We start from the raw sequence: 20,312 nt of genomic DNA on the forward strand, positions 1-20,312 counted from the left end.
TTACACCAGTTCTGAACAGGCTGTAGATTTGCACCTAAACTTTCAGGCGCAACATGACCCAAAGTCATATTGTGTTTTATGGCATTTTTAAAAAAAATTCCTCACTTGAAACCTACAATGTATTTAGTGTATCTTTCAAAGCATCTTTATGGCATCAGAATGATTTGCATTAAAAATTGAAAAACTTCTTTGATTGTATTTTCTTAAACGTGCCGTGACTAATGTGCATAAATGATGGTTTGGTGGCTTCAAACTTTAATTTTCATGCATAAAGAGTGATTTAAAGAAGGAACATGGCTAAGTTCGGTGCTTTCCTTGGGTCACGATTCCACTTGCTTTACGACGGTTTTTGTGCTTTGGCGTATCTTAATGAGATTCTCAGGAAATTTTGGTGTAACTCGCCAACGGGGGCGATGGGTGAAAATTTTAGTATAACTTGCCTGTTATGCCTTCTCAGGAAATTCTGAGTTGAATTTAGATACCTGCCTAACTTTAAATGTGAAGCATTTAAGGCATAATTGCTTAGCATTTGTTCTGATTCATTACAGTCAGCACCTTTTATAAAGCAGTTAAAAATGGTATTTTAACAGTCCTTTCCTTATTTGTTAGATTACACAGAAATGTCTTTATTCTGAGCAGCATTCTACTGAATGCTGATAATATCTTGTGTTCTCATAGTGTTCTTGTTCATCTAATTTTTTTCTCAGCCTTGTTACTTTAGCTTGATGTTTTTCAAAAAGAAATTTATGTATAAGGGCCAATTTTATGAAACTGCTCTCAGGGAGGAGCCTTGCCTGCCGGGAATGCACATTGCGAAATCACATGCATTTCCCACAATTTTCCATCCATTCATTGAACTGCATGTAAAATTATTGAGCGTGCTCACAATTTCCGATATGCGCTCCTGCTAATTAAGGGTCCCCACTGGGAGCATGATTTTGTAAAACCAGCCCCGTGGTATTTAAGGTCCATTTGGTTTTTGACTGCATACATGATAGAAAGATAACCATATAAATGTTTGGAGACACAGAAACGTTTTTCTGTTTTTGAAATTGATGGGCATTTCAGCTAGTCTCACTTTAAAATGTTTTCTGCACTTCCCAAAGGTTTGTGTGGAGTGTGGAGAGGATTACTGTTCCAGCTGCTTTGCTAAATTCCATCAAAAGGGGGCACTGAAGCTTCACAGATTTTCCCCTTTTCAGGTACTTTACTGTTATATTTTCATAACATGGTGATTTTATTTAATGTATTATAGCTTAGGTTTTAAAAATACATTTTTTGCCACATTTTTAATTGTAAATTTTGCATTCCAAAGTTGATCACATTTTGACGTATTGTTTTTGATGCTCTGCCTTCCAAAAGAAAGGAATCCACTAACTCTGATCACTCTTTCACATTTGTAAATCTAACGTACTGTAAATAAATGAATGGCCAACATTCATGCCCACTGTTTCAGCTTACATTTGAAGACACAAACGCACGCAATGAGTAAAGATAATGTATCACTGGCTAGGTTTTACCAATCATCACTTTTGTAAAAGCCTGCTGAATTAATTTGAACCTTGTATCGAATGGAAAAGAAAATCAGGCGGGGTGTATAATGGGAGGACATATCCGATATTGCCCCTTTTATGCCACTGTTGAAAGTTAAAATTAGCTCTAGTGAGTCAAGGTCAAGTGGTCTCTTCAGCTTAACTGAGGTTAAAGGACAGAGGATAATTGGATGAGGGCGCACAGTGAATCTGTTGAAAATAAGTAAATGTCAGTTTTGAACCATATATCGAATCAGTTTTTTAAAAAAAATTCACATATTTGGATATGTTGCAAAAGATGTTAGGAGGGAAGAAGTTAAATTTCCTCTTCATTCTCTCTATCCCCAGAGGCCTTGGTAGAATTAGCATTAAGGTTGTCCTACTTGTTTGAAGTCATTTTTGTGGTTTTTTTGAACAAAAAGAATAATACTGCAGATGCTGAAAATCCAAAACAGAAACAAGGAGAACTGGGTTCTGACAAAGGGTCTATACCTGAAATGTTAACTGATTTGTAATCCCTCGACTAGTGTTAACTGTTTTTGTTTCTGTGGTTTTTCCCTGCTGCATCTTTTTCCTTATATTCTGCCTTTGTCTACCGAAAAAACTGTTCCACTTTCCCTACAGCTAGAGCAAGTGCTGGTAAATTAATTTGCTGTCAATATTTTTGCTGTGAGCTATGTCCAACTAAATTCACAGTAACCTTTCTTAATATGTACTCTAATTTTAGTTTCCAACTAGTCAATCCCTTTGGGCTTTGCTTACTGGGAGTTGGAGGATATAAATTATGTTTTACTTATGTGTCTCTCTGCATTTTTCTGTTGCTGCTTTTTTATGTGTTTGTTTCTGTCTCCTTTTCTGTTCAAATTTGCTTGTCTATGTCTCTTGTTCTCTTGTCATCTGTATGTTCTGCTTCTCTAATATTTTTGGGTGTCAGATGGTAGGTGGGTGACCGGGAAAGGGCTGCTGAGGGGCACATGCTTTTTTTTGGTGATAGGGAAGGAAGCTGTGGATGGCCATTGGGTGGATTTTTACATGATAGGTGTAGGAAACCAGGGAGGGGAGAGATGCAGCCTGGGTATAGACCAGGTGGACTTGAGGGATGGTAGTGATTTGGGCAGTGTTGTAGGCCTGCTTTGTGGTTAGGGTTGGTCGGGTAATTTTTGAGCTTTGGTTGGTGAGAGATAGGTGAGGGCTAACCTTTTTGAATTTTGTTTCCAGAGTGTAATTGAAACAGTCCAACAAACTTAGTATTTTTTTGAAGAATGATCAGTATTACCAAACGTGTTAGATTTTGTGCCTACTCTTATCAGAAGAATGACATGTAACACATCAGAAACTTAATACAAGCACCAAAGTTCCTTTAGTAAATTAACTATAGTTATTGGTATACAGTTAAAAACATTTAGGTAACGCCAAAACAATATTTGGCCAATTGGGAGGGCCTAATTGTGTGAGAAATTTCCATATACTTAGAGTAATGGTGGTGGACTATGAGTTACTAGGAGGAATTAATTTAATTTTTTTTCATCTATTAATGATTATAGAGAATATTTCAGCAGGTTTTATCCTAGCATATGGGGACCTCAAACTGCATCTTGTCCTCTAATCAGTTCTCATCTGTAGTGATCTGTCAGAGGATGTTAATCACAGTAGAAATTCAGTATTTTTATTGTACACCACTTTTATTGATGTATTATTTCCAACTCACTTGTGTCATAAATAAAAACGCTGCCAGCTTAAAATGTGGGCAAATTTGTCTTAGCCATAATAATATGTATGAGGTAGTTAATATTTTAGTTACTTTTTTTAAATGACTTTTGTGTGCAAAGTAAGGGATATCAGTGGCGAGGAAGAAAACTCTATCCGTTTCGGGCACCCAGTGGAAGCATCAAGCATTCCCATATCAAGAAAGAGCATTTGTGTGTGCATATGGATGCTAATAGAGCTGTGCTCTGTGTATGTTGTGATTAGTTAAAATGAAGCAAATATTTTATATGTACAGATCTAAATTTTACAACAGTCTATTTTACTGCAGGGTATATAATTCATGGGTACTTACTTAACTTATTAAATATTTAATTTTTCATGCAAGCACATAGCTTCTGTTTTATAAGTCTAAATTAGTGGTATTGGTGAATGTCAGACGAATCAATAAAATAAATTTGCTAATGATAAATCTTCCGTGATTCCTCCTGCTCTATGTTTCACCTATATGCGTCCTTCCAGTTATGTGTTTGTGCTGACTACAAATAGAACAGCTTAACTAATTAACACCGTTGAAAATATGACTCTAATGCCAAAGGCCATTACCTTTTTCTGTTGGGCCAAAATAATAGGATATGTAGTCCAAGATTCAACTATGTGGCTGGTTTTCAAGAAAATGCTCCAAAAGGTCATGACCATGCTATTAGTATTCGGGTGCAGTGCCAAAATGATGGTGCAATCAGTGCCACCTTGTGGTACTAAAGAGGATTAGAATTTCTGCTATGTGGTTCAGTAGTTTTATGCCTAAAACAGATTCTGCTTTTTGTTACACAATGGGGGAATCAGAAAAATAAGTTGTGAGTAACTGCATCTTTCTACTGTTCCTTTTGGAGAGGGAAGGAATTGCAGCAGAATGCACAAGCCGCTCCTTTTCTGTGGCTCATATGGAGAAGGAAATCAATGGTGTGTTTCTGCCCTGTATCATTCCATACTCTATGTATTTTAGTGTATTAATAACACAAAGCATGCATACATCATTTTCAAGTGGACTAAAGAGGGCACTGTGGTAATGACACTTGATTGGGTATATTAAGAAAATGATTGCTACTTAAATTTTCCTAAAACTACAACATTGTGTTATCAGAAAATCTTACCTGATGAACAATTGTATAAAGTGAGCCTAAATTTTCTTTTCACTGTTATTATTGCCTTTCCTACCTTGGTAAAGAAGCTTAAAATGTGTATACCATTAGAGGGTGATGTTTTGTTAGTCTTGCCGAGGGCACCTGGAATGAAGCAAACATTGAAGGGTGTAGTGCAGTTGTTTGCTTGTACTGCTTGAAGTTATCTCTTAGTGCAAAAAGCAATATTAACCATGTAGAGATTTTTAGAGTCACAAGATCTATTGCAGTGTACTAGGTTTGGGTCATTTTGTTCTATCATGTTTGCAAATGTTCTTTGGAGAACTATTGAAATATTTAGGAGGAATAACTGAATAATAAATTATTTAAAATCTAGGAAGGAATGATAATTTAACATGGCCCTTATTAAGTTGCTGCTTTTAAAAAAAATTTCTCCTATTCAATGATGTCATCAATTTTTATATTATTGACAGGTGGAGGAACCTACATCAAGCAATTCATTGCATTTAGTCAGCCAATTTAAAAAACAAATTGAATCTGATGACCCACCTGTGAATACAAAGCAGTTTCTGAGAAAACAATTTTCAGTAAGAAAACCTTCATCTCAAATCGGCACACAACGCAATGCTGAGGTAGGTTATTGTTTGAACGCTGAAGATTTTATATGAAGAAAAGGCCACAATTTAAGTTGGTGCATATTTGTATGCCTGTTAATCAGAACCCAGTTTTATATAGTAAGCTTCAAATTTTATAACCAGTACAAACAATTACTTATTTCAACAAGATGCATGCCAACCGAGAAGACTAGCAAAAGTTGATCAACAGTTTCAAAAAGGCGAACAGCTCAAAAACAGATCTGAATATAAGTAAATGACACTTGAAAATAAATAATTATAATGAAAGTGCAGTGAGTCACTGGCTCGTAACTTGATCTGTATACATATCCAATATTCCTTCATTTTTATTGAAGAAAAAGAAACTTAAGTGTCTGAAGGGTGATACAAGCATAGAGGTCCAAAATTTATTTTCTGGGGATGGGGGGATGAGCATTCACCCTGCAGAAAATTTAAATTTTTGTCATTATTTGGATTATTTTCTAGCATTTTAGAAGTTGCATGGGCATTGCTAATTTTTTTTTTTATCTAAGAAGGGACTTTGTACAATTTTATTGAAAATTACTCTGACATTTGGAAATGAATTATCTTTCTTTATATTTTTAAACTTCTTTCTCCCAGTAGCAGCAATAGATCTTTTGCTGAGAGAAGAAAGGTTTTAATCCATTTTCTTTTTTAAAAAAAAATACCTGATGTCAAGTAGAATATTTGAACTCAGTCTTATTAAGTATAGTATAATTTCAGTCGGGGCTGCAGGCAGCTCATTTATAAATTTTAGTCCTTGGAAGGAAACATGCTCCCCTCGCAAACTTTGATGTTTTACTTAGGATTGGCGCATTCATGTTAATTTTAAACATTTTTAATACTGTACTATTTTTTAAAATAAAAATTACATTTTGGGTTGTTAATTGAACAACCAGACCTCGCCGCCACAAAATCTACATTTTAAAGTTCATTCTTTCTCTTCATGCTCTCCACCACCCACCCCCCTCACCACCCTCCCACATAGTCACAGAGACACTACATCCCCTCAAACTACTTCACAGACCACCCACATCTGACTTCCCCAAAGTCTACCTCAACAGCCACACTTCTTTTCCCCATCCAGACCCAGTTTGGATCACTGTATCCCATCTAACTCGCCACGTAATTCTCCTCCTCTCCCCTCCTTCTCTTTCCCTCTTCCTGGCTTTTCTTTTTTTAAATCCCTTCCCACACAGCACAGTGTCCCCTATGGTTTGGAGGCCTTCACTTCCTTCACCATACTAAAGTAGCACGAAATGGATACTTGCCCATCTTACAACAACAACAACAACTCGCATTTCTCTAGTGCTTTTAACATAGTAAAATGTCCCAAAGTGCTTCATGAGCGTTATCGGACACAATTCGACAGAGTCACATAAAGAGATGTTAGGACAGGTGACCAAAAGTTTGGTCAAAGGTTTTAAGGAGTGACTTAAAGGAGGACAGAGAGGCGGAGAGGTTTAGGGAGGGAATTCCAGAGCTTAGGGCCCAGGCAGCTGAAGACATGGCCGCCAATTCCTAGTGAATGCTAGGGCTGCACAGGAGACTCTGGGATTAAATACTGATTCCACCAACAGACAGATAAATCAGAATTTTTTTCCTCTCCCTCTTCCAGCTTTTCCCCTCCCTTCCCCAAAGTGCCACTTCTCATTGTGATTTTTAAAGACATCCGTGAAGAGAGTTTACATAATTTAAAAAAAATGCTTAAAAGAATTTGAATCACATTTGCTGATACCAAAGTATTGTTTGAATCTGCTCATATGTTTGGAGAATAAGTTGCTTATGACACTAAATTGTTCCTGGCATTCTTATGACTTTGCTGATTAAAATTCATATATGAATCATGATGGAATATAAATTGAATCTGCATGATTGAAGTGAATGATGGGTGCAGCATAATATCTTAAAGCTTATTCCCTGTGTATGTAGGGTTTGTTGGACTAGTCTCAGTAATTGTGGATAATACTGAAAAGTATAAAATCTTCCGATGGTCTGCAAGTGGTGCAGCAATGTGCATGGGTCGGAAAATCAGACCTTCAACTTCTCACACTACTGTTGTCCCACATCTGTGTTTCAACCAAAAAGTAGGCCTTGACATAGGACAGCCCTGGTTTTAATATTTAAATTATACTAAAGGTCCCATGCCAGATTTTTCAACTTCTGGCATATCTTTTTGGCCTGCTTAGGAACATCTCTTAAAGCTGAGATCCTGTGTTGGTAGCAATTTGAGAAGGAATTATTTTGCCTAAGCATTTTTGTATAGCTGTATTGGACATAGTGCACGTTGTATGAAGCCTGCATTTTTGCTGAAGGGGGCAAATTAAGCTTTGCCACCTGCTGCAGGCTGATCTTCAGACAACCTCCTGGAACGCTACAGCACTGTTTGTAGCTGTGAAGCTAATGGTGGCCTTAATCTTTTATGCCATAGAATCCTTCCAGGCTGTTAGAGGAGATGTCGGCTTTATACAGATGCTTAAAGTTAAGTGACAGATGCCATGTTTGCCAGTGGCAACACCATCATAACTTTCCAAATGAAAAGGATGCAGCAGCTTGAGAGGGCACAGAACTTCTGACCGATGGGGTTTCCTCTAATGCAGGCTTATTGATAGAACCTATGGCAGAGTGCTCCACTTGAGAACTGCATTGTTTTAATTAACTGGAGGGGGTTCCACTCCATAAATTTGCAGGTGATTTAGTAACTACAATTTGTACAGAAGTATAATTCTGGAAATCTGTTTCATGAAGATACCTATGATCAAGAGTGGAATTCATGTATAATTCTGCACATCAGTTGTCATTTCCTGAGGTGTAGCTATTACTCAGGCATTCTGCAGCAGTCCACTGTGCTGCCATTTGCAGCCCTGGCTCATGACACCAATCCAGAACCCCCATATAGCAGTAGAGTGACATTACACTGAAGCCCATGCCACCGCCAGAGTTGCAATTGAATGGACCAGAGGCATGCTGAAACAATACTTCTGAGGAGTGCTGTTGTACAGACTAGCCAGAGTGAGCAAGATCATTGCCACGTGCTACATGCTTCACAATTTACCAATCAGAAGAAGTGTCAATATGCAGATAGTCCAGAAGCTTGAAGTACCCAAGAAGAGAAGAAGCCTACTTGAGAGGGAGTTGATGTGCAGGCAGGCAGAGTGGAAAGAAACTCCCTGATTGCCAACTACTTTCAGTAAAGGACACCTTTTGCCTCTGTGCGGCTATGGGTCATTAATAAAAGAACACACATTGTAACTCTCATGAAGAGAATGCACATTCCATCCATTTGACCTGATTCTGCCACATATTATAATTTAGAACATTTTAACCACCCTACCTAAAGAATACAGTACATGCAAACAGGAAGTAAATGGATGGATCTGTTGAAGTGAGGTGGGGGGAGGTGTGTGGTTTCACATACCAATAAGTGCTGTAAGCCCTAAATCTGTGCTTCCCCTTGGTGGCCCTTGTCCAACTATTTCATTCTCATCCTCTACACCTAACTTCCTACTGTTCCCCCCTGTGAGCATAACTTTAATTTCACAAAGGTTTATTGTAACGTCTAAGTTATCTATTTGTTTTCTAAATTGTGAATGTTTACTGTAGCACCGCATGGTCTGTTGCAGAAATAAAAACTGAAAGGATCTCTCACAGGAAGGTTCTGAATAAGATAACTATCAAAACAAACAAGGTGAGTTCTAGTATTAGTTATTTACTTATGACATTTTATAATTTCCTGTATGCTGTAGGTTCTTAACATGGAACAAGAGGATTTTGCAGCAGCTTATTGTGCACAAAGCAGCAGTGCAGAAGATTTGAACAGTAGCTCATTATTAAATGGCAACTTTGATGAGGAACAGTCAGCAAAGGCTTTCCAAGAAGCATTAAAAGAGTGGAAAGAGAGAAAACCTAGTGAAGCACAGTGGTCGCCCGAAATGTTTTCAGGTAGAAATGATTGTAGCACTTCAATTTTGAAAGCTTGAAAACACTGTAAATGTAATTTAGCAACTCAAATAAAAAATTATTTTGTACAAATCATTAAAAAGTGAAAAGATTGATAAATTTGAACAATGTCATTATGCTTAACCTAAAACATGGAAATGAAAACAGAATTTAAAATAAAATTGGAAACTGTAGTAATCCACTGCCCAAAAGGTCAATATTCAGTCTTGCTCCATAAATTGCAGCTAAGACCCTTCTCGGTGTTTGTTGTCTTTCTACCATCTTTGTTTCCTACAGTGTCTCTTTCTTATACTATCACTTTTTTCTCTCGCAATCAGTTCATCATATCTATCTCTCTCACTCTCCAGTCATGTGCCATCAGTTTTCCAGTAGGCCTGGGATGTGTGGGACTGGAAATGTGCTCCAGGATCTAGTCCACCACATCCCTCCTCACCCACATTTTCCAGAGGATGGTCCTGGCAGCAAAAAATGCACCTGCCCAAGTGTAGGTACATGTGCAAACGTGTTTTCTGCCATTTGCTTGATTCAGGGGGCCAGCGTTCGAAAGTAGGCAGAGAGCGCCTTGCAGGGTCAATAATAGTGCTCTCAGGGCAAGGCCGTGCACGTGACCCAGCCGCAGGAGGACAAATTTTGCAGAAGAAAATTTTTTTAATCTTTAGGCAGTTTGGCTTCTTTTTCCGGCACGACACTCTGATGAAAACAGAGAGCCAACCTCTGCACACAAATGACCTTGGGGCCGGAAAATCAGCCAAGCTCAAGGAGACATTTTCATGGTAGATGCAAACACTGCCCCACCAGAGAAATCTAGGCCGTAGAGTACAAAAACAATATAGAAGATAATTACAAGGTTGTAGACATTAAATAATTCTTGTTATGGCATATTACTGCCTCGCATTTATATTTTACTCAGTAAAGGTAAGAATAGTTCAATACTCCAAAGAATTTTATTTTTCACAATGTTAAAAAATAATGTGGACTCAAAAGGGCAGTCCATTCCTCTTCTGCCTGTTCCATGCCTCCAAGTTTCCATTTCCTATACATAACTCTGCCTGTGAGATGCTTCTCCCCCATGCTTACAGCAGTCATAGAACAGTTTCACTTAGAGATGCTAAGGAAAATATTAGACGCTCCCATAGGGTAGATTATCTCTTCTTCCTAAGAAAGTAGACAATGGGAAGTGGGATAGTTAGGGAGCAGAGGCATTATCTTGATGAGACTGTTCATAACTTTGGGTAAGTTGTTCAAACACAGCTAACAGCTGGAGTTATCCCGCAAGGCTACAGCTTTGCTTTTGGGCATATACTGCAGGCTGTCGATTTGAAGTAGATCACCTGCCTCCTTGTTTGTGAACTATACTAAATATGGTTTTAACGGCACTTTCTATGTTTTGCATGCACTGAAGACCACAGCAAGTCAGTGAACTTTGATATTTTCTTTTGTAATGTAATTAATTGCAAAATAGGCTGTCCTTTGCAGCAGAAAGTGTGTTAACAGACTGGTACATTTATTACATTTAACTGGCCACAGTAAAGCTGTCCAATAATTCCAGTTCTTACATTTAATCACTTTATTTAAGGCCATATAATTTCTAATTTTAAAATTGTTTGAGTCGGATTTGAAAAACAGAACTAAGCCATAGAGATTGTTGTAAATTATTGAGTCAGTGATACATAAAAGATTTTTATGTATCGGCTTAAAGGTGTCAATACAGCGACAACAGAAATTGCAGCAAGCTGGAAGGCTCGCTTCTCTTACAGTGAAATATCTGTCAGTAGTTTGTTGATATTTTGGAATGCCCTCTGCAGAAGCTGGCATTAATCATTCTCTATAAAAGACCAATAATTTGAAATAATCCATATCACCAAAGCATGCTTTCGTCCTTGAAGTGACAGATGTTATCGTGAAATGCCCAGGAGCAGGGATTATGGAAATGTTACATGATTAAAGCTGCACAGTACTTCTCTGAGCTGCAGGTGGTATTTGGAAGCTGTCAGTTGTCATATACATTGATGCAGTTGTCTGAGCTACATAAAAGTAGGAGAAATTTTGTGTTTCTTGCCCCTTAATTAGATTTAGCAGCATTTACTACTAGAAATTAAAATGGTGTAAACTTGTCTGACCTTTTTAATAATTTAAGCTGACAGGTAGTCTTTGAACATGTTAATAATCGTGATGAAAATCACAAGAATTTGAGATATATGCAGTGTTGTCTTCAAATCTTAATAATACAAATATAATATGAATAAGATGATAGATACATATAACATGCAGTGAAACAAAACCTGTATCAATGCAGTTCAAAATGAATGTAATTCACTGCCTCTTTAGATTAAATTATTTGATTCAGTCATTTGACCCTCATCACCAGCTTAAAAAAATACCAAAATCAAAATAAAGTCACCACTATAAACTCCACCTGTAAATGTGACAAAGAATAGTTCACTGGAAAGTACTTTTTAAAAAAAACACCACAACTGGGTTCAGGTGATGTTCGTAAAATGCTGAAACTCCAGTGTTGCGAACTAAGGTCATTTCAGTCTCAGTATATTTACTGTCTTGCAACACTCCAGCCTACATGTTTTCCTGTGTACCAAGTATTTGAACACTCATGAATAGTGGGAAATGATTTATTTTATTGGTTTGGGAAATTATTTTCAGTAGAAATATGACCTTAACATTAAAAAAAAGTCTTGATTTAGTTCTAGATGGAAATAGTTGATACCTAAATTTCATTACACAATAATATCCTGCTAAAAGTAAATGTCCATGATTTTCTTGCTGGAAGCAATTTGACATCACTGTTGCATTCAATTTACTTAAAAATGTCCCCAAAGGTTATACAACGAGTAGACCATTGTATTTACAGATGCAAATCAATGAAGGATAGCAATTACAATTAAAAAAAAATACTTTCCACAGGATGAAAACTTTTGAGAGAAATTTAACTTGCGCTGGTTTCCGGCAAAAAATGGACCGTGCAATTCCAATGCTCGCCTGAAGATGTCGGTCTGCGCCCCGGGCGAAATTAAGCCTTGGGCTTCATTTGCATTGTACCGGCGCCACGGATGCCAGTTGAATGTCCCGATGCAGCTCGCTGGTCAGGATCTGACTCCTGCTCCTCCTGGCCCCTTACCTCACCCAATTGGCCTTTATTGATGTGTGAATCTTTATGGGTGAGTTTCAACAGGCTACATGATCGCAGAGGAAATTGCAGCTGAACTTAATCTTGCCCTCACTCACTATTGCTGGATAGTGATCAGGAATGGGAATCCTAGCTGATTTTAGCTCTTTCTTAATCCAGGGGCACTGATTCGGTCCTCTACCACCTTAGCTGTAATCGTATCACACTCCACAGATAGGGGCTGCAAGCTGGAACCTTCATGGTCTGTATGGCTCAGTTACTTGCTACACAAGCTCACGGAGCCATTGGGGCAACCCACAGTGTACTTTTAAAGTAAATGTTTCCATAAACCTAATGACTACTTTGTGCATAATCCTTGTCAGTTTCCACAGGGACATCACAAGTTCAAGACAACCTGCAAAGTTCGAAAGCACCAATTGAAATTCAATTTAAAGAACACAACATAAGCTACTTGGAGAGGCTGTTGCTGAAGAAGCACAGAAGGTATCTTCAATTTGTTCATCCTGATTTATCAGATGTTTTTACTTTCCTATTATTGGAAACCACTTTGGGGAGAAAAGCAGGCACCTAATTAGTAAGTTTATCAGGTACAGTTATTATGTAAAATAGAAAATATGCAGATATCCCAGCCAATAGTATGGTTTCCTAGGGTTGAGTTATTCCAGAGAACTCTCGTTCCCCATTGGCAGACTGCAATAGTGTGTTGCCTCTAGGTGAAAATGAAACCTTTAAACAGAACAGAAATTATTTCGCAATAGTGATTTTAATCAGTGAATATTAGATTAAGTTGGAACAAAATGGTAATTTTAGCAGTTAATTCTACATAAAAACAAAAAGGTATTTAAAAATTATCTGCTTTTAACACAAATCCACACTAACTTCAAAAATGACAGACCGGTTTTCTTCTGATCCAGTCTGCTTCCAGTAGATTAGAGCTAGAATTGTTTATCGAACAGAAAGACAAATTGCATTCACATTCTGTAATTAAAACAGATAATGTTCAGGTCAAAATGATAGCTAGAATATTGTGTGAACACATTTATCAAGAAAATGTAAGTAGACATCTGGGACTAAATATTTTAAATTCAATGCAGGGAGTGCAACCTCACTTTGAGATGCATTCCTGCTTTAAATAGGCTTGGGAGGTTCACCCAAAATTGCACGCATCATGTGGGTGGGCCGCTCGATTCCTGACCGATCAGGTGGACAGCCCATCAATCATATTGAAATGAGGGCCGCACACTCATGACATAATGGAGTCTTCCCACTCACTCCATCCACCTGATTTGTGCCGTGAATTGAAATCAGGGCTCTATATATTTGTGTAACAGGTTTTTTTAACTTATTTAATTTAAATCAATACAATTTTTTGTCTTTTAGAACACCAATAGAACCTTTCCTAGCTTCATGTACGGGTGACCGAATGTCCTTTTCCCCTTCATCTTGTGAAGAAGAGGGTGAGCAAAAAGATGAAGAGCTCTTTCTAACAGGTTAGTTTTGTCAATGTGCTTCACAACTGAAGATACTGTAACTCTTCAGATGTTATACAATTTGTACCAAAACTGACTGTTTTGAATTGTATTTACCTAAATAATTACTTGTCCTCTAATTACTGGTGCAATATAGAGACTGTAGTCCTTCACTCAATACTTTTGGGGATTGTATTGTCTCAGTATACCTCTGGACAAGGTGATAACAGCATGTTTCCAGACTAGCCATTTTGTCTATTGGTAGCATTTGTGTTTAGTTTTGATGACGGTTGGTGTTCACCAGCACTGGTTTCTAAGAATCTAAATAAACTGACTCTTGATGGTAACCTTATATGGCAATTTCTGGACTTGCAATCTCTGATGTAAATATTACCAGCATTGTTGTACACCTCCATGTACTACGAAATGTTGGAGAAGGGCTATTTTGGTTTGTTGGGTGTGAACAATTCTTATTGCCCGTTATAAGTTGCGACCCTCGTGGCATGTCAACTAGAATTGCTTATATTTACCTCCCTAATGCACTGGAATTAGGTGTTTGTCCGATAGTAATGAACAGAGCATAACATGCTGGCGGTGGTAAAGGGTGGAAAATGGAGACCAAAGTAAAAGTGCAAAGGCAATTACATTTTTATGAAGCTAAACCTTTTTGTCAAAACAATTCATCAGATGTAAAGATGTTTTGTTTTGCACAAAATCTGCTCCACCAGCTACAGGCCACAGGAATGGAAAAGAGTAGCATTTATATAGCGCCTTTCATGATCTTAGGACATCCCAAAGCACTTTATAGCCACTGAAGTGTGGTCACTGTTGTAATGTAGGAAATACAGCAGTCAATTTGCACACAGCAAGGTCCCACAAACAACAAAGAAATGCATGACCAGATAATCTGTTTTAGTAAAGTTGGTTGAGGGATAAATATTGGCTAGAACACCAGGAGACACCCTGCTCATCTTCACATAGTGCCAAGGGAACTCTACCGTAAACCTAAGAGGGCAGACGGGGCCTCGATTTAACACCTCACCCAAAAGTACTCCCTTAGTACTGCATTGAAGTATGCGTTTGAACCCACTACATTCTGAGTCAGAGACAAGAGTGCTACCATGGAGCCAAGGCTGACTCCATGCAGTTATAAACCATGCAAGCACAAAGTTATCAAGAGTTTTCAACAGGAGGATTAGAATCATAGAAAGGGTACAGCATGGAAAGAGGCCATTTTTAAAAATTCGTTCATGGGATGTGGGTGTCGCTGGCGAGGCCGGCATTTATTGCCCATCCCTAATTGCCCTTGAGAAAGTGGTGGTGAGCCGCCTTCTTGAACCGCTGCAGTCCGTGTGGTGACAGTTCTCCCACAGTGCTGTTCGGAAGGGCGTTCCAGGATTTTGACCCAGCGACGATGAAGGAACGGCGATATATTTCCAAGTCGGGATGGTGTGTGACTTGGAGGGGAACGTGCCGGTGGTGTTGTTCCCATGTGCCTGCTGCTCTTGTCCTTCTCGGTGGTAGAGGTCGCGGGTTTGGGAGGTGCTGTCGAAGAATCCTTGCCGAGTTGCTGCAGTGCATCCTGTGGATGGTACACACTGCAGCCACTGTGCGCCATTGGTGAAGGGAGTGAACGTTTAGGGTGGTGGATGGGGTGCCAATCAAGCGGGCTGCTTTGTCCTGGATGGTGTCGAGCTTCTTGAGTGTTGTTGGAACTGCACTCATCCAGGCAAGTGGAGAGTATTCCATCACACTCCTGACTTGTGCCTTGTAGATGGTGGAAAGGCTTTGGGGAGTCAGGAGGTGAGTCACTCATCGCAGATTACCCAGCCTCTGACCTGCTCTCGTAGCCACAGTATTTATATGGCTGGTCCAGTTAAGTTTCTGGTCATTTGTGACCCCCAGGATGTTGATGGTGGGGGATTTGGCGATGGTAATGCCATTGAATGTCAAGGCGAGGTGGTTAGACCCTCTCTTATTGGAGATGGTCATTGCCTGGCACTTGTCTGGCGCAAATGTTACTTGCCACTTATGAGGCCAAGCCTGGATATTGTCCAGGTCCCGCTACATGCGGGCATGGACTGCTTCATTATCTGAGGAGTTGCGAATGGAACTGAACACTGTGCAATCATCAGTGACCATCCCCATTTCTGCCCTTATGATGGAGGGAAGGTCATTGATGAAGCAGCTGAAGATGGTTGGGCCTAGGACACTGCCCTGAGGAACTCCTGCAGTAGTGCCCTGGGGCTGAGATGATTGGCCTCCAACAACCACTACCATCTTCCTTTGTGCTAGGTATGACTCCAGCCACTGGAGAGTTTTCCCCTTGATTCCCATTGACTTCAATTTTACTAGGGCTCCTTGGTGCCACACTTGATCAAATGCTGCCTTGATGTCAATCGAGTCCATGCCAGCTCTATGCAAGAGCAATCCAGCAAGTCCCGCTCCCCCGCCCTTTCTCTGTAGCCCTGCAAATTTTTTTCCTTTCAAGTACATATCCAGTTCCCTTTTGAATCTGCCTCAACCATCCCCTCTGGTCGCACATTCCAGATCCTAACCACTCGCTGTGTAAAAATGTTTTTCCTCATGTTATCTTTGGTTCTTTTGCCAATCACCTTAAATCTATGTCCTCTGGTTCTTGACCTTTCTGCCAATGGGAACAGTTTCTCTCTGTTGAGACCCTTCATGATTTCGAATACCTCTCAATTCTCTTCTCAACTGTCTCTGTTCCAAGGAGAACAACCCCAGTTTCTCCAGTCTTTACACGTAACTAAAGTCCCTCGTCCCTTGAATCATTCTAGTAAATATTTTTTGCACCCTCTCTAAGGCCTTCACATCTTTCCAAGAACGCGGTGCCCAGAACTGGACACAATACTTCAGTTGTGGTCGAACCAGTGTTTTATAAAGGTTCATCATGACTTTCTTGCTTTTGTACTCTCTGCCTCTATTTATGAAGCCCAGGATTCTGTATACTTTCTTAACTGCTTTCTCAACCTGCCCTGCCACCTTCAGCGATTTGTGCACATATTCCCCCAAATCTCTCTGTTCCTGTACCCCTTTTAGAATTGTGCCCGCTAATTTAGATTTCCTTTCCTCGTTCTTCCCGCCAAAATGTGTCACTTTGTATTTTTCTGCGTTAAATTTCATCTGCCACGAGTCCGCCCATTTCACCAGCCTGTCTATATCCTCTTGAAGTCTATCACTATCCTCCTCATTGTTCACGACACTTCCAAGTTTTGTGTCATCTGCAAATTTGGAAATTGTGTCCTGAACACCCAAGTCCAAGTCATTAATATATATCAAGAAACGCAGTAGTCTTTGTACTGACCTCTGGGGAACTCCACCGTACACCTCCCTCCAGTCCAAAAAACAACCGTTCACTATTGCTCTCTGCTTCCTGTTACTTAGCCAATTTTGTGTCCATGCTGCTATTGCCCCCTTTATTCCAAGGGCTTTAATCTTGATGACAAGCCTATTATGCGGCACTTTATCAAATGCCTTTTGAAAGTCCATATACACCACATCAACCACATTGCCCTCATCTACCCTCTGTTACCTCAGCAAAAAACTCTATCAAGTTAGTTAAACACTATATGCCATTAACAAATCTGTGCTGGCTTTCCCGAATCAATCCATACTCGTCCAAGTGACTGTTAATTCTGTCCTGGATTATCGTTTCTAAAAGTTTCCCCCCCACTGAGGTTAAACTGACTGGCCTGTAGTTGCTGGATTTATCCTTGCATCCTTTTTTGAACAAGGGTGTAACATTTGCAATTCTCCAGTCCTGTGACACCACCCCCATATCTAAGGATATCTGAAAAATTATGACCAGTACCGCTGCAATTTCCACCCTTCCCTCAGCATCCTAGGATGCATCCCATCTGGTCCGGGTGACTTATTCACTTTAAGTACAACCTCCTTTATCAATTTTTAGCCCATCCATTTCAACTATATCTTCCTTTTACGAGGACTCTGGCAGCAGCATCTTCCTTGGTCAAGACAGATCCTAAGTACTCATTTAGTACCTCGGCCATGCACTCTGCCTCCATGAGTAGATCTCCATTTTGGTCCCTGATTGGCCCCACCCCTCCTCTTACTACCTGTATACTGTTCACATGCCTATAGAAGACTTCTGGATTCCCTTTTATGTTTGCCGCCAATCTATTCTCATACTCTCTCTGCAGTGTCTAGGAGCTCAAACAAGTGTCAAAAATTAAAGTCAAAACAGTAAACAACAGTCTTTTTTATTCGTTCATGGGATGTGGGCGTCGCTGGCAAGGCCAGCATTTAGTGCCCATCCCTAATTGCCCTTGAGAAGGTGGTGGTGAGCTGCCTTCTTGAACCGCTGCAGTCCGTTGGGGGAAGACTCTCCCACAGTGCTGTTAGGAAGGGAATTCCAGGATTTTGACCCAGCGACGATGAAGGAACGGCGATATATTTCCAAGTCGGGATGGTGTATGACTTGGAGGGGAACGTGCAGGTGGTGGTGTTGCCATGTGCCTGCTGTCCTTGTCATTCCACGTGGTAGAGGTCGTGGGTTTGGGAGGTGCTGTCGAAGAAGCCTTGGCGAGTTGCTGCAGTGCATCCTGTGGATGGTACACACTGCAGCCACTGTGCGCTGGTGGTGTTGGAAGTGAATGTTTAGGGTGGTAGATGGGGTGCGAATCAAGCGGGCTGCTTTGTCCTGGATGGTGTCGAGCTTCTTGAGTGTTGTTCGAGCTGTATTCATCCAGGCAAGTGGAGAGTATTCCATCACACTCCTGACTTGTGCCTTGTAGATGGTGGAAAGGCTTTGGGGAGTCAGGCGATGAGTCACTCGCCACAGAATACCCAGCCTCTGACCTGCTCTTGTAGCCACAGTATTTATGAGGCTGGTCCAGTTAAGTTTCTGGTCAATGGTGACCCCCAGGATGTTGATGGTGGGGGATTTGGCGATGGTAATGCCGTTGAATGTCAAGTGGAGGTGTTTAGACTCTCTCTTGTTGGAGATGGTCATTGTCTGGCGCGAATGTTACTTGCCACTTATGAGGCCAAGCCTGGATATTGTCCAGGTCCCGCTACATGCGGGCATGGACTGCTTCATTATCTGAGGAGTTGCGAATGGAACTGAACACTGTGCAATCATCAGTGACCATCCCCATTTCTGCCCTTATGATGGAGGGAAGGTCATTGATGAAGCAACTGAAGATGGTTGGGCCTAGGACACTGCCCTGAGGAACTCCTAGGGCTGAGATGATTGGCCTCCAACAACCACTACCATCTTCCTTTGTGCTAGGTATGACTTCAGCCACTGGAGAGCTTTCCCCCTGATTCCCATTGACTTCAATTTTACTAGGGCTCCTTGGTGCCACACTCGGTCAAATGCTTCCTTGATGTCAATGGCAGTCACTCTCACCTCACCTCTGGAATTCAGCTCTTTTGTCCATATTTGGACCAAGGCTGTAATGAGGCCTGGAGTTGAGTCGACCTGGCGGAACCCAAACTCAGCTTCGGTGAGCAGTTTATTGGTGAGTAAGTGCAGCTTGATAGCACTGTCGACGACACTTTCCATCATTTTGCTGATGATTGAGAGTAGGCTGATGGAGTGGGAATTGGCCGGATTGGATTTGTCCTGCTTTTTGTGGACAGGGCATACCTGAGCAATTTTCCACATTGTCGGGTAGATGCCAGTGTTGTAGCTGTACCAGAACAGTTTGGCTAGAGGTGTGGCTAGTTCTGGACCACAAGTCTTCAGCACTACAGCCGGGATGTTGTCAGGGCCCATACTCTTTGCTGTATCCAGTGCACTCAGCCGCTTTTGATATTGTGTGGAGTGAATCGAATTGGCTGAAGACTGGCTTCTGTGATGGTGGGGATATCGGGAGGAGGCCGAGATGGATCATCCACTCGGCACTTCTGGCTGAAGATGGTTGCAAACGCTTCAGTCACGTGCTGGACTCTGCCATCATTGAAGATGGGGATGTTTACAGAACCTCCTCTTCCCGTTAGTTGTTTAATTGTCCACCACCCTTCACGACTGGATGTGGCAGGACTGCAGAGCTTTGATCTGATCCGTTGGTTGTGGAATTGCTTAGCTCTGTCTATAGCATGTTGCTTCTGCTATTTAGCATGCATGTAGTCCTGAGTTGTAGCTTCACCAGGTTGGCACCTCATTTTTAGGTACGCCTGATACTACTCCTGGCATGCTCTTCTACACTCCTCATTAAACCAGGGTTGATCCCTGCCTTATTGGTAATGGTAGAGTGAGGAATATGCCGGGCCATGAGGTTACAGATTATGCTGGAATACAATTCTGCTGCTGCTGATGGCCCATAGCGCCTTATGGATGCCCAGTTTTGAGCTGTTAGATCTGTTCTGAATCTTATCCCATTTAGCACGGTGATAGTGCCACACAACACATTGGATGGTGTTCTCGGTGCGAAGACGGGACTTCGTCTCCACAAGGACTGTGCGGTGGTCACACCTACCGATACTGTCATGGATAGATGCATCTGCGACAGGTAGATTGGTGATGACGAGGTAAAGTCGGTTTTTCCCTCGTGTTGGTTTGCTCACCACCTGCCACAGGCCCAGTCTGGCAACTATGTCCTTCAGAACTCGGCCAGCTCGGTCAGTAGTGGTGCTACCGAGCCACTCTTGGTGATGGACATTGAAGTCCCCCACCCAGAGTACACTCTGTGCCCTTGCTACCCTCAGTGCTTCCTCCAAGTGGTGCTCAACATGAAGGA

The 20,312-nt window shown here is 40.8% G+C and overlaps 1 protein-coding gene across 2 annotated transcripts in view; it reads left to right on the forward strand.

Moving 5' to 3' along the window:
- zbbx (zinc finger, B-box domain containing) overlaps positions 1 to 20,312 on the forward strand; it is a 100,283-nt gene that overhangs the window by 21,764 nt on the left and 58,207 nt on the right. For both annotated transcript variants that reach the window (XM_067995360.1, XM_067995361.1), the window contains exons 7-11: positions 1,107 to 1,202; positions 4,852 to 5,010; positions 8,760 to 8,955; positions 12,478 to 12,598; positions 13,496 to 13,605. In XM_067995360.1, the coding sequence (XP_067851461.1) occupies positions 1,107 to 1,202; positions 4,852 to 5,010; positions 8,760 to 8,955; positions 12,478 to 12,598; positions 13,496 to 13,605 (682 nt within the window). The remainder of the gene's footprint in view (positions 1 to 1,106; positions 1,203 to 4,851; positions 5,011 to 8,759; positions 8,956 to 12,477; positions 12,599 to 13,495; positions 13,606 to 20,312) is intronic.

Source organism: Heptranchias perlo, chromosome 13 (genome assembly GCF_035084215.1).
Source record: "Heptranchias perlo isolate sHepPer1 chromosome 13, sHepPer1.hap1, whole genome shotgun sequence".
Taxonomy (NCBI): Eukaryota; Metazoa; Chordata; class Chondrichthyes; order Hexanchiformes; family Hexanchidae; genus Heptranchias; species Heptranchias perlo.